The sequence below is a fragment of the Grus americana genome, unplaced genomic scaffold, assembly GCF_028858705.1.
Source record: "Grus americana isolate bGruAme1 unplaced genomic scaffold, bGruAme1.mat H_39, whole genome shotgun sequence".
Lineage (NCBI taxonomy): Eukaryota > Metazoa > Chordata > Aves > Gruiformes > Gruidae > Grus > Grus americana.
The window spans coordinates 16,322-30,591 of NW_026561359.1; the positions used below are offsets into that span (position 1 = coordinate 16,322).

The 14,270-nt window shown below is 43.9% G+C and overlaps 1 protein-coding gene across 1 annotated transcript; it reads left to right on the top strand.

Moving 5' to 3' along the window:
* Positions 1-200: 200 nt before the first annotated feature.
* LOC129200308 (collagen alpha-1(III) chain-like) lies at positions 201-10,895 on the top strand. The gene is made up of 4 exons (XM_054811632.1): positions 201-422; positions 598-1,202; positions 3,193-3,279; positions 10,794-10,895. The coding sequence occupies exons 1-3, from the start codon at positions 201-203 to the stop codon at positions 3,269-3,271; spliced, it is 906 nt and encodes a 301-aa protein (XP_054667607.1). The 3' UTR covers positions 3,272-3,279; positions 10,794-10,895.
* The last annotated feature ends 3,375 nt before the right edge of the window (positions 10,896-14,270 follow it).

The following is a 14,270-nucleotide window of genomic DNA, read 5'->3' on the forward strand; positions in this document are numbered from 1 at the left end:
TCACGGCCGCGGCGGGGCGCGGGCGGTGGCCCGCCCCCCCCTCCCCCTCCGCCCGGGTCCAGGTGTAGCGGCCCGGGGCACCGGGCGGCGCGGGCGGGCGGGCCGCGGTGGCGGCCGCTGCTGGTTGGGCGCTCGGCGCCTGTCGCTGGGCGGTGTGTCAGCGGGCTGGCTCCGCCTCGGCCCCGCGCCTCCGCCCGCCCATGCACAGACATGACACAGACACACAGTCACTGCAGCTGCCGCTGAGCCCGGGGCAGAGCGGCGGCGGGCATCCACCCCGCTCCCGGCACCCGCGGAACGGCAGCGGCGGCCGCCCTCGCGCCTGCCTCCGCCTCGGCCCGCCGGGCGCAGCGCCGGCGGCGGGCAGCCTCGGCACCGAGACCCGCAGGGGGCAGCCTGGCACAGGGCGCCGGAGGGAGCCGGCGGGGGAAGGCTGGCAGCGGGGAAGGGGCGGGAGGCAAGGAAGGAAGGAAGGAAGGAAGGGGAAGGGGGCAGCCTGGCACTCAGACTCGGAGGCGGCCGCCGGGCACCCGCACGGAGCGAGCCCGGGCGGAGCGCGGCACCCAGCGGCCGCTGAGGCCGGGCCGGCAGCAGTAGCAACGGCCGCGGCGGTGCCGGAGGGAGCCTCTCCGTGATCGGCTCCACGGTGCCGGTGACCTTCCCGGGGCTGCTCGCCGCCCGCCAGGCCGGGGCAGGGCCTCCTCTCCCCGCGGAGAGTGTGCGCCAGGCCCCGGGGAGAGGACAGGAGGCCGGGCCGGAATCCCCCGTCGCCCCCGGGTCCTTCTGGCCGCCGGCGGGGCCTGTGCGCCGTGCGGCTCGCCGCCGGGGAGAGGGGCGGGGGAAGGCGAGCGGGACGGACGGACGGGGCCGGGCTGCACCTCAGGACAGCGCGAAGCAGGGAGCGGGCAGGCCCTGGAGAGAGAGCTGGGCGGAGGAGGAGGCAGCCACCTCGGCGGCGCATCCCGGGAAGAGTGGGGACCTCCCCGCTTCCCTCCTCCTCCTCCTCCCACCGTCAGCGGCACCTCGTCCCGCGGAGAGTGGAGTCGCCGGTGCCGCCCCGGCTGGGACCCGCCGGCTGACACCTCCGGAGCGCCAGGCTGCGGGAACGGAGCTGGGGCGAAGGAGGGGGAAGGACCGCTTGCTTGCACGGAGAGGCGGGTGCCGAGCCCCCGTCCTGGCGGCCCGGGAGCCACCCGGGGATGGTAAGTGCCTCGTCGGGTCGCTGCTGCTTTTAGAGGCGAGGGGCGGGGGAGGGCAAGAAACAATCGGTGAGTGTCTCCCTTCCAGCAGCCCGGGGGAGGGGGCATCCGAGTCCGGTAGGGCCGCGGTGGTGTTTTTATCTCCTGGATTTTAATCCCCATCAGATGCGGAGTTGAGGAGATGCTCGGGCGGAGGAACGCTTGTCCGCTCCCCTGGCACAAAGGGGCACGTCCCCCCGTCTCCCCAGCCGAGGGAGGTTACCCCGCCTGGCTCGCACTCCGTTCCCCTCTTGAGTCCGCACGGGCACTTGTTTACACGGCACCCCACGCCCCTTTCCTCCGGCCGGGATGTGTTCCCGCTCCGCGGGGGGCTCCAGCCGTGGGGCGGAGGGGGAACGGGGCCGCCGTCCCGCCAAGTACCGCCGGCTGCGTGGAGGAGTCCGGGAGAGCCGGGGGCTGGCGGCTGCTGCCGTGCGGGTGGAAGGGTGTCACGCCGTGGGGCGTGAACGCCTTGCCCCTCGGCATGCCTGCTCCGGGAGGCAGCCTGCCCGAATCGGGACCTGCCTGCCGGCTCGGGGCGAAGCTGGAGTTTGGCCGGGACGCTGAGGTGGGGAGGGTGGTTTCCCCATCCCCCTCCAGCCTTCCCAGCAAGGCTTCAGCCCAGGAGGCTCTCCTTTGGGAAGGCTGCTGCTATCACCTCCTCTCCGAGAATTGTGTCATTTAGATCATTAATCCCTGCTCACCGGGGAGGGGGAATAGCAACTTGCGGCCTCTGTGGAGGTGACGTGAAGTTTGACAATGCCTTATGTAACACTTTTTGGAGAGATTCCTAGCTCTTCCACTGTGCCCGGTTTTGTTTTTAGAAAGCAAGTGATTTCTCTTCTTTGTAGAGCATCACACAAGCAATCTTTGTCTGTGTTTTCACCTGAGTGCAATGTCTTCTGCTTTGTTCAACTTGGAAGGGGGTACTGCTAGACAGCAAATAAAGCCTACTTTTTTTTCCAACATGCATTTTTATAACAGAAAATTAGCCTGTGGAGGCATCTGAACTGTTGTTACAAGGTCTTACCTTTTTGTGCATGTACTGTACTTGGTTTTTATAGCACTTTTAAAATTACTACAGGAAACATTTTCACAGCACTGATTGTCATTTAAGTATTCTGGAACGTATGCATGCCGGGATGGAAATTACAATGAATCAAATGTCTTTTAAACATTGTTAGCTTTTTAAATACAATTTCAGTGCTAGAAGGAACAGAAAGCACTGGGCTAAACAAAGTACTATGTTAAAACCAAACAACCTGGCAATTGCCAACAGGTCAGCACATTTTATTTAATGAAATCTGGATGCAGATTTTCTTTGTACAATGTTTACTTTTTTAACTTGTTCAGAAATAGAAACAGCAGGAAATTAGATAAATGGATTGAAAGGTTGTCTAGTTTCCCTGCAGTTTCTGTAAGTGGTTATGTCTTCTACTGAAGAAAAAAAAAAAGCTTCACATGAAAAGACGGGGTAATGATTTGCCACATATTCTTTAGATTCCTACTGCAAAGGTACGCTAGGGGGACTAGTTTGGGTTGGGTGGTTTTTTTTCCCATTCAGTGGTGAAAATGCACAGACTATCGTAATAAGACCTATGAAATGAAGGGGTTTTTTTCTCACCTTATAGAGCTCCATCACTATACTGTAAGCTTAGAAGAAAAATTGCATATATAAACTCAGACGATGAGTTCAGGACAGGGGGGATCTTCTGACAAAGTCATTCTGCTCCCTACTGCAAATGCAGATAGGTGATCAGAGGTTACTTTACTTATAAGAAAAGAACAAGTTAACAAAAAAAAAAAAGCCCAAACCGCTGAACGTCTTCACTGTGTTGCATTATTTTTTAAATGGAGAAATGACCAAGGTGGAACAGGTATCCCGAGGCTTCTTGAAAACTGCAAATTGCTGATAAGTATTCCAAGTTTGAAATGTGAAATTCTTATTGCTTAGGTGTCCTGTGACGGCCCTTGATCAGCAAGGCTGCAAGTCATGTAGAAGCAGCGGTAACTGCAGAGTCTCTGATGGATAATTGGATAGGTAGGTTGGTTTTGATTTTTTTTTTTTGGTCTTTTAATTGCCCACTGTGGTAGCAGGTTACTTTTCTCCATCCTGTTGATATTTAATTCTCACAATTTTTGATTTCTGGTGTGTGTTGCATCTTTCCTGTTCAAAGTACTTACCCCCTTCTCTGTTGCTGATAAGGAAAGAATAGCTTGGAGGTATTTGGATGGCCATATACAGCAAGATATGGGGTTTTTTTAATATATCTGAAATATGCATGACAGCGTTTTTTCTTCTCTGTTTAGATGACATAAAAGATCATAAGTTTTCTCAGGTCTGGAGAAATAGGCATTGTTTGTCTTTGAAGGAGTACTGAAAATAGTATTACTAATATGCTGAATTCCCTGTGCCAGCTATTCAATCTACAGGAATTGCAAAGTAGAGACCTCAGAAAGCCAAAGTGCAGAGCAGTGGTGAATGACTACATGTCTGTTGGCAGCATTAAGATCTGTCAGAGACTTGATCTGAAATTTCAATGTGTAGGACTTAATATTAGCAAAAGTAGTATTCCTTCTGAATGAATTATTTGAGAAAACTGGTAAAACTAGGCATCTCCCATGTGCACTTAAATCACTGAACTGAAGTGTTCTTAAGTATAATGATTTTGAAGGAACAATGCTCCAAACTATTACTTGTGTGAGTTCTCTCTTGCTCAAATGTGTATTTTTCGTTTTACCTGGAATAAACGATCAGTTGTCAATAGACCTTTACTAGAATACTCTCCTCTTTCATCCTCTGTCTGATTTCTTTTTTGTATGTGTGCCTTTATAAGACCAATCTTAAAAAAACAAATACACACATACACAAACCCAACGAAACCCAAGCCATTTTGCCTGATGTTTATAAAGGCTAATAATGGGTAAAATTCATAACCTGACTACGAAGTCTTTGCACTATGTGCTAAACTTGGTCTATGTGCAAATTCCTATCGATGTTGATGGGAGTGCTTATCTACACCCAGAACAGCATTCCTTTCCCCCCCCCACCCCTGTCTTGTATGAAAGCCTATATTCATGAGGTCTTGCAAGCTTTGATTGAAGACCTTTCATCATCTGCATTAGAATAAATTTTTAAAAAATCCATCTTAAGGATGTGAGATTTCTGATGTATCTATTTTTCCTATAACCTGTGTGTGCTGATAACATTAAGATAAAGACTTGTGTGAGAAGAGGACATAATGGCCAATGCAAGTTTACAGTTGGTTTTTCTTCATGAGTTTGTCTCCATTCTCTCCAGAGTTAGCTGTATTGGTTACTTGCCTAATTTTGTGACTAAAGAACTTTCTGAAAAGTAGTTTTGTGTAAGGAAACATACATACATGTGCTATTTTTGCTCTGTTAGTTGTCTGGGTTTGACTCCTCTTTGTAGCGAATGTTAGCTTTAAAAAACAATCATTGTTCATTATCCCACACTTAGCATAATCTAAGAGCTGGAGAGTCAGAACTACTATCAGGGAAGGTAATTTCACTTTCCCTTTTTTGCTTTTTCATTGGATCACTAATTTTTTCTTCCTTGTAGTACACCCACCTGAAGATAAGGGTTAAGAAATGAGCTTTGTACCTTGTACAGATTCATTAGTCTCTTTGGTGTCACTCGGCTCAGTATTTGAACGTCTGTCCTGTGTCTTGTCAAAGCTCGTTCAATGCACAGCTGTAGAAGGGGAGTAGCAGATAACAAATTCTATTTTATACGGAAGTTGGTGGCTCAAAAATCAAGGAGAAAATTGCTAGAAAGGATTATCCTTGCCTTGGCACTGACTTTGAAGCAAAACTGCCAAGGCTGGAATCCTTGTTTAAGTGCCGTCTGTGTCAGAATTAGAAACAGACTGTGTAAAATAGTTCCATTACCTGTTTCAATTTCCAGATCAGACCAGGTCTGAACAGTGCTTACAGTATCCACATCACTGTTCTTTCTGGGATATAGCTACTATTTCCACTACAATGGAGTTAACTGGGTAGAAGCTACGCTTAAAATTGGCAAGAACAACCCCACCAACGTCTATCTAATGCTATAGCAAAAAGCCAGATCTAATCACATAAGCCTGATGATGGAGGAAGCTGGAAGTCTCAGATGGAGCAGACAGAATGCAGTCTTCCTCACTAACCTCCACATAAGATAGGTACACTTGAATATAATAAAAAGAAATAGATGACTTTTTAAGGATAGAGTTCCCTGTCCTTACGCCTCTGATCTCTTGACCAGTGTTACGAGGAGATAGATGCCACCATCACTCTACTCTTCTCCCATGCGTTTTCAAGTATTGATGAGTCATTTCTGTTACTCCATGTCTGTACCAATTTTCTATCCCCAGGGAATAGTTGCACATGTTGACCCAGACCCTATGCATGCTGCCTGAATGGCAGCTAGTCAAGGGTCACATCAATTAACAATGCCTGGCTTTACTGTTCTCCCAGTTATCTGTGAAAATGATAGAAATCATAACTAGTTTTGATCTGCTATTGTTTGGCAAAACTGCAAGTAGCAGTGCTAACACCAGAACCATAGCTTTCTTAAATCAGGACAGCACCCATGTCAGTGGGTGCTTTCACATTCTGGCACTGATATGCTTTTACAAGAAAAATAATAATAATCAGAAAAAAAAATATCTTTTTAAGCATCCCCCCGCTTCCTTCACGAGAAATTTTCTGTTGCTTAAAACTTCCAGGGAAGTTGAGTTGTGGCTTTCAGTTGCAGCTTTCAATAGTTCCTGTAAAGTTTTATCCCAGAATGTAATAGGTACATGCACAATGCCATCATTTCAGTTGTATCATTTGCTTTTGAATATTATTTCCCGGTAGGCATTTGACAGCTAAGACTTAAGACTAGGAGAAAACTAGAAAACTATGTTATTGAGCAATCTTCACTTAAATACAGAGAAGAATAATGAGGGATTTTGTTTTAGGAGAGAGGAAGAAGAGAGAAAGGGCAGAGACGTGAAGGAAAGGAATTGTGGAATTTAATTTATTTTTTTTTAATATGATACTCTTTGTTTTCTTACAATTTCCAGATGGACTTTAGTACCTGTTTAGGGACTTGGGAATGAATTTGTCTGTTTGGAGAAAAGAATGTTTCTCATCCTGGAATAAAAGAGTTATTGAATGGTGAAATGCAGGGAGCAAGAAGAATTGTGGACTGTTGAAATGACATGAAGTTTCCAGCTGATGTTCAGGCTTCTCAACCCAGCTCCTCCTGGCTAGGTTTCACTTTCCTCCTATCTCTGACTCCTCTGCTGTACCCCCGAACCTCAGTCACCTCAGTACTAAATTCCTTTGGTGATTGTTTTCCCTTCTGTCTTCAGTTAATACTGCTGCTAATCAATACTGCAGATGGAAGTTTATGTTCAGAAATTACTGGACTTCAATGTATGAATTTGCTTAATTCAATATTTTTCAGGCCGAAGGTACTAGAAAGGTGTGTGCCACTGGATAAAAATAAGAAATGAAAGCCAATCATTCTAGCATTATTAAATCCCCAAATATATGTTCTTTAGATCATGTTGTTCTTAAGAATATTAGCTTTCATTTGTTTTCTAACAGAAAGGAGTCCTAGGCTTCCTGGTTTTTATAGAAAATGAACTGACATTAACTGAGGCTCTGCAAGCAGCAGTTCAATTCTGTATTTCTGTAGTCTCACCTTTTTTTCAATCCTAAGACTGGTTCTAGAGTGTGACTCAGATTTAAACACAGGGAGGTTATCATTCATGTAAGACAAGTCTTCTAAGATAAAATACTGGCTGGTGTGCTTGAGAATTCTTAAATAAGATAAAGATGGTTCCTACCGCTTTAAAAGGGTACAATTGTCTGTATTTTTGGATTCTTCAGTGTTGAGTGTACTGTACAACTAGATGCTGTTTTATCACAGTAGAGAATTGGAGCAATGAAGAATGAGGTCCCTGTAAAGGTGGACATTTTCTGTTGTTATTATTGGAATACTTTATAACTTATGTCCTTGATTTTGGTCTTCCAGAGCTCTTTAATACCAACTACATATATGAGAAATCTATTCCCCTTCAGTGACTCTTCCAAGTAGTTGAAATCAGTAGGTGATGATGTCATAAACAACTTTTTAGTACTAGGAAAGTTGCTTGTTGTCATTAACTTCCACAAAGCAAAAAATGATTGGTTTAAAGAAATGGTAGAAGCTTTTGGTTGGGGATGTCTTCCTCCACTGAGATTTATGTTGACAAAATGCAGGATGCTACAAATGGAGAAAGAGGGGAAAATATCAGTACTGATATTGAGTCCGCTGGAAGATTGGACCCGCTAGTGGCTAAACCAAACTATTTGGTGATGAGCACGAAAGGGAGGCTTTTGTACTTGATGTTGTTTATTTTATACCAAGTTTTTCAGACTGCTATGCAGAATGCAACCAAACCAATAATGTGTTCTATCCTACTACCTCAGAGAGCAACAATAAAACGTACAAGCTGAAAATGTTGGAGTCGCAGCTGTCTTCAACTCATTGTCCAGTGATCCTCTTGCAATTTAGATGACTTTAAGGAAGAAGCAATGTGTATGAAAATAAATTCACGTCCTATCATAGTTGCTCACAGGTGTGAAGAGGAGAGTATACCAGCAGTGTCTTAAGTTACTGCCTTTCCTTCCAAACATTGCAATCGGCTGCCCTTTCCTCTTCTTGTCACTATAATGCTAGCACAGCTTAAAGACTGCTAGATTAAAATAGTGGCTTCTAGCAAACTTCTGGGGTCAGTCACGCTCACATTGTTTAGATTCACAATGCAGATCCTTGATCATTAGAACACCTTCTTTCCATACAAAGGCATTCCTTTGGCAAAGACTCCTCCATGGCCAAAATCAGATCACTTTCCAGCTGGTTTGGACAGTGGACAACCATGCACAGTACTGTCTTGCAATGTGGTTATCAATCTTGGAATTTACATCTCTACTGTTGGTACCCAGAGCCTTGCCCCTTGCTTTTGCATGTCCCGCTGGAGCAGTTGGATGTAAAAACTCAACTTGTTCATACTGCCAGTGGTGACTACTCTCGCACCAGTGCTCATACCTGGCGCCTGAGGTATATCAAACTGCATCATATACTGGAAACATCTGAAATACCATTCAGTAAGCTTAGATCTTGATTTATGTTACAATTGCAATGTGAATAATTGTGCACAGTTGGTGAATGGGCTGAAAAGAAAGATGTTCTTAACATTTTTTCTTCATCAAGATGAGCAAAAATAGTAATATCATGCCACTAGTATGTAAGGAACTGAAATTGATGACAGTATGTTTCATATGCAGAATAACTTTGCCAATTCTCTAGTCCTAGGCACGTTGTGGAAATACATCCATAGGTTCTTGAATGCTTTACAGAGCAGGTTAGAGTGAGGAGAATGTCACTGTAGAAAGATAAACTGATGCACTGCAGGTGAAATGACTTGAGCAAAGTTGCCCAAGTGGTTAGTCAGAAAGCAAAGAGCAGAACTCTGGTTTCCTGAGTCAGTGTCCTGTGCTTTAAGCATGTGAAAACACCACTGTCTTTAGCAAGAACCATTGCTTAATATAGTTGTGGATGATAAAACAAAGTCCCTGATGATACTCAGCACATAGCAATTATTTTTATGTAAATATGCAGAATATATGTGCATCTTCAAACAAACAAACAAAGTTAATTGACAACTGAATAAATGACAAAATAAACCCATCATAGTAGAATTTACAGATACTCTTTGTTGATTTAGAGGTAGTGCTGTGACCAAAGGAAGAAAGGAGTGTGTTTTACTTCTCAAAAATAGAAAATAGTACAACATTTAAAGGAGAAGAAAATGGGAGAATGCTTGAAGGAGTAAATAAATATATCTTGGTCTTTAAAGGTTGTAGGTTAGTGTTCTTTAACTATATGGAGTTTTATCTATGGCCAGATGGTGCAAACAGCCTGGAGAGGGAAACTGGCACAGACCACTGCCATTTAGCAGAATTCAACATAAATGAACATAAAGGAGACCAGAGTCTCCACTGAATTATTGACACATGCTAACCAAGTTAAAAATGTGGCACTTTTATTGATGACATCATTTTATATCAGTTTTGACCAGCAATAAGCAGGGGCAGGCACAGCATCTGTCTGAATAGAAGGTTACTGCCATGTTTGTATGGCATCTATCCCACTGTGCTGCTGGGCAAATTTGTTAAGAGTAAAGGGGTGGAGAGAAATGAAGAAGAGAGAGAGACACAGCACAGAGGTAAATACATATTCAACAGGTGTCTGAAGGTAGTGTAGTATGATACAGAAAAAAATTTTCACATGTCCTTCTTCTTGTCCTAAAGCTCTTCAAATTTTTCATAGATGAGGTTCTTCCCTTTCTGTTGTCAGACCAAAAAATATCATATTATACATCAGTAATAAAGATTTCTGGACCTGCAGTTAGTATCAAGAATTCTCTGAAATAATTAATTTTGCAGGGTATTTTATTCTCCGTGTTTGGGTTTTGTTCCTTAGTTTCATTTGTCTTGCAATTGGACATTGGTATGTCGAGAAAGGCCCGAGTTTGATTTTTTTAATTTTTTTTTTCCTTTTTCTTTTTGTTTTCTCCTAGGCTTTCGTATCTAATGTTTCGTATTACAATTCATATTGTAAGTTGCTATATATGAAGGTAATATGATTTGGGAAAACATCTTGACTTTTCTGGTTGAAAGAGTGGAATTGTGAATATGGTATAGAAAGCAGTTATTTATTCATGTTACTGAAATGCCTAGAGGCCTTGATTGAGAGAGGGCTCCCTTCATGCTGGGTGAAGCACAAATACACAGACTCTGTGTGTACCTCGAGGGTACTTTATGGAATTGAAAGGCTGGTATAAAACAGCAGTATAAACACTGGTGCATGGCTGGAAGTTTTCTGACACAGCAGTGCTTTTGGAGAATCACAGAATGGTTGAGGATGGAAGAGACCTCTGGAGGTCATCTGGTCCACCCTCCCTGCTCAAGCAGGCTGACCTAGAGCAGGTTCTGCAAGACTATGTCCAGATGGCTTTTGAATATCTCCAAAGAAGGAGACTCCACAATCTCCCTGGGAAACTTTTGCCAGTGCCTGGTCACCCTCACAGTGAAAAAGTGTTTCCTGATGTTCAGAGGGAACCTCCTGTGTTTCAGTTTGTGCCCATGGCCTCTTTTCCTGTCACTGAACAGCACTGAGAAGGATCTGGCTCCATCTTCTTTACACCCTCCCTTCAGATAACTTATTTTTGACATCCCTCACCTGTTTCAGTTCCAGTGGGCTCTGGCTTTCCTGACTGCATTTCTGCACGCTCAGGCAGCATCTCTGTATTCCTTCCAGGTTACCTGTCCCTGCTTCCACCTTTTGTATACTTTCTGGTTGTGTTTGACTTTTGCCAGGATCTCCTTGTTCATCCATGTAGGCCTCCTGGCATTTTTGCCTGACTTCCTGCTTGTTGGGATGAACAGTTCTTGAGCTTGGAGGAGATGATCCTTGAGCATCCACCAGCTTTCTTGGACCCTTCTTCCCTCTAGGGCCTGGGACTCTTTCAAGCAGATCCCTGAAGAGACCAAAGTCTGCTGTCCTGAAGTCCAGGGCTGTGATCTTGGGTTTTGCCCTGCTCCCTCCTCTCAGGATCCTGAATGCCACCATAGTCACTGCAACTTAAGGCTGTCTTTGACCTTCACATCCCCAAGGAGCCCTTCCTTGTTTGTAAGTATAAGGTACAGCACAGCGCTTCTCATTGTTGGCTCCTCTATTACTTGGATCAGGAATTTGTCATCAGTGCTCTCCAGGAACACCCTGTACTGCTTATCCCTGTCTATGTTGTCCTTCCTGCAGATATCAGGGTGGTTTAAATGCCCTATGAGGACCAGGGCCTGTGAACGCGAAGGTGCTTCTGCCTGTCTGTAGAGGGCCTCATCCACTTGTTCTTCCTGGTCAAGTGGCCTATAGCAGATGCCCACTACAATGTCACCCATACCGGTCTGCTCTTTAATCCTTACCTGTAAGCTCTCTGTTAGCTCATCATCCATGCCCAGGCAAAGCTCCATGCATTCCAGCTGCTCTCTCACACAAAGGGCAACTCCACCTCCTTGTCTTTCCGACATGTCCTTCCTAAAGAGCCTATATCCCTCCATTGCAGTACTCTAGTCATGCAAGCCATCCCACCATGTCTCCATCATCCCAAGAAGATCATAGCAATGAAACTGCACACAAATCTCTAATTCCTTGAACTTAGTATCTTCATGTGTATTCATGCAAAAAAAAAATAAATCCACAAATGATGGAAGCAATTCAGATAAAAGCACTGTTTTTGCCAATATAACTGTGACTACTGTGGCAGCTTCTGCTAGCCAAGTTATGTCAATCAACAGTCACTCTTCACACTGTCAACCAACATAACTGGAGTGTCAGAAATTCCCAAAGCGAGAAACCATTTCTGCCCAAAAGAGCTTACTAAATACAGAAGTAAGAGTGTACTGAAGTGTTTGAAAACTGATAGTTTGTACTTTCCTTTTTTTTTTTTTTAATTGATAGTTTGTTAAAATGTCTTTGGAAAAAATAAAATCTGTATTCCTGTGTTGTGATCCACTAGAAGCAGCAACATGGGACAGTTCTGAAAAAAATCACTGTAGTTCTGGGACACAACTGGTTTTCTCTGTCAGGTTACATTGTTTTTTAATTGATGTGGTATTTTAAGTACGTTTTTATATTTGACTTGAAAGTGCTAAAATAAAATCTTACAATAGTATGTAACACTAGTTTTTTGGACTAACCAAACAGAAACCTTTAGCAGGATGGAGACAGATCCCACTGCACCTGCCATGTGATGGTAATTTATGAAGGTGAAATGCATCTAACATGGCAGGAACTGCGTCATTCATCACAGATAGCAAGAAATCCAAGTTCCCTTGTGTTTTTGTGTCTTTTTCTTTACCTGTATTCATCATGCATATCTGAGTTTGTGATACAACTTTTTTTGATCACCAAGAACTCATTCTATTTGGTCTGTTTTGAGTCAGGTACAGCTATCATTTTTAGGACTTAGTAATATTGATTAATCAGAGCAAAATGGAATTTCTGGTACAGCTTTAGTGGATTGACCACTGGTATTCTAGCGGGCCAGAGATAACATTATTAAGAGTGAGAAGCATTTTCAGGAGCTGTTTGTAATGCCGATGTCAATTTTTGTAGTGAGAAATCACTCTCTAATTGTTCAAGTTGTCTCAGGTCCATTTTTGAATCCTCTTGGCTTTTACCCAAGGAGCTTGTTCGATCATACCCTCTAATGTTTTCAGTTAGCTATTCCTGACAAAAGTTGACCTGGCAGCCAACTTCCATACCTTTTTTGCTGACTGGAACCCTTATGTGAGTTGACTGTGGTAAGCCAGTGCAAATTCCCACCAGTAACCATGCCTGCTAAACTAGGCTGAACAATGGGAGGACATGAAACCTGTGCTCCTTGCTCTTAACTAGCTTCTATTCCTTTCTCTATCAAGTTCAAGCCCCTATTTTTTCAAGGCCTTACTCCAAACCCTAGTGGGAATGTTTCTGCGAGGTTCACAGGGCTTCAAGCTGGGCCCTTAATGAGCTGAACATTAAATACCGAAGTGAAAAACTTTGCCATTCTTGCTTTACTTTTCCTGTGAGCTGTCTCGCTGAAATCCATGCTGTTAATAGTGGAGTGAGTGAGGTACTAACCAATATAGATGAGGATCTGTCAGAGTCCTGCTCTTTGAGATTGGCTCTCCATCCATCAGCTGCCAGTGTTTACTGTGGTGGAATACTGGCAAGCATACAGCGATGCTTCTGGATGGCATGGAGTTCTCAGTAGACATCCCAGCATTGATCTATATTAGTAGTATTAGACACCCCAAATGAACGTGAATGTAGCAGATAATGCTTTGTGATGAATCTTTTTGCGTAAGTCCTTCCTGATAGCTGTGGCTAAAGAGCCACAAAGCACCCTAAAAAAACGAAAATGGAATTCAGGAGGGTATGTAATAGACAAACAAATTACAGCTTTGTATCGAGCATCTTGACTGCTCTGGGCATATGTGCCTTTGGAAATGCAGGAATAGGAACTGCAAAGGAAAAACACTTTACTCCCAATAAGGATATAAAAGCTTTTCTTATGGTGGCATAGAATAACAAAAAATTGCAGTCTTAATTTAAGAAAAGCAACAGGAATTTCAGTTGGAAAAGTATTAGTGTTGAAAGTAACCCAGGTCTACCAGGATCTGTCTGTATAAAGTAATGTAGTATTCCTTTGCTGTTCTAGTACTGCAGAACCTGTTTTGATACGTCACTAAGATGGGAAAGAAACCGCAATATACAAAACTGAAGTATCAGCCAGCCATCTGCCCATTTTGCTACCACATTCTGCCTCCTCTTTTCTTGCTTCCTTTCACTGAAACAATGGCTCTTTTATATCTTAGCACCTTAATATTTGCAAAGTGTTTTTGAAAGCTGAAATGCACCAGAAAGGTGCTAAGGATTCTTGCTTTCATTTAGAACTAATTTTCATTCAAGATGTTCTTGTCATGGCTTGGTGTGAAAACTGGAGGGGATGCTGTGATTTTAAGAATTTTGGCCTTACTTGTTTTGCTGGCAAAACACAAATATATATATGTAAGGTTTTGCTCTAATTCTGTGGCTCAAGAGTAGCTTTTAGATGCGGACAAGGATCTGTATTCTAGAAGCTGCTTTGCTAAGGGCAGGCATAGAAGTGTATCTGAGATTACTTGTTATATCTAGAATGCAGATTGGGATGTGCTCAGTGCATTTAACTCATCTCTCTAAGCATCACTGAATGTCCAAGGTGCTGTCATACTTGTAGGGTTTTTTCTTTCCTCTCCCTGCATGTCTGTAGCTAACAGGTAGACTGAAGTTTTGGATTCTTAGGTATTTATTTCTTTAAAAACACTGAATATTCAAATAAAGGAGGGAGTCTCTACCTAGGCTTGGCACAGTTAGTGTAAAATTTCTTGCCATTGTTAAACTACAAA

Coding starts and splice junctions, on each gene's coding strand:
- LOC129200308 (XM_054811632.1), top strand. CDS start 201: ATGCACAGACATGACACAGACACACAGTCACTGCAGCTGCCGCTGAGC. Junction 423..597: donor CAGGGCGCCGGAGGGAGCCG/GCGGGGGAAGGC, acceptor CGGCAGCAGTAG/CAACGGCCGCGGCGGTGCCG. Junction 1,203..3,192: donor CCGGGAGCCACCCGGGGATG/GTAAGTGCCTCG, acceptor CTTATTGCTTAG/GTGTCCTGTGACGGCCCTTG.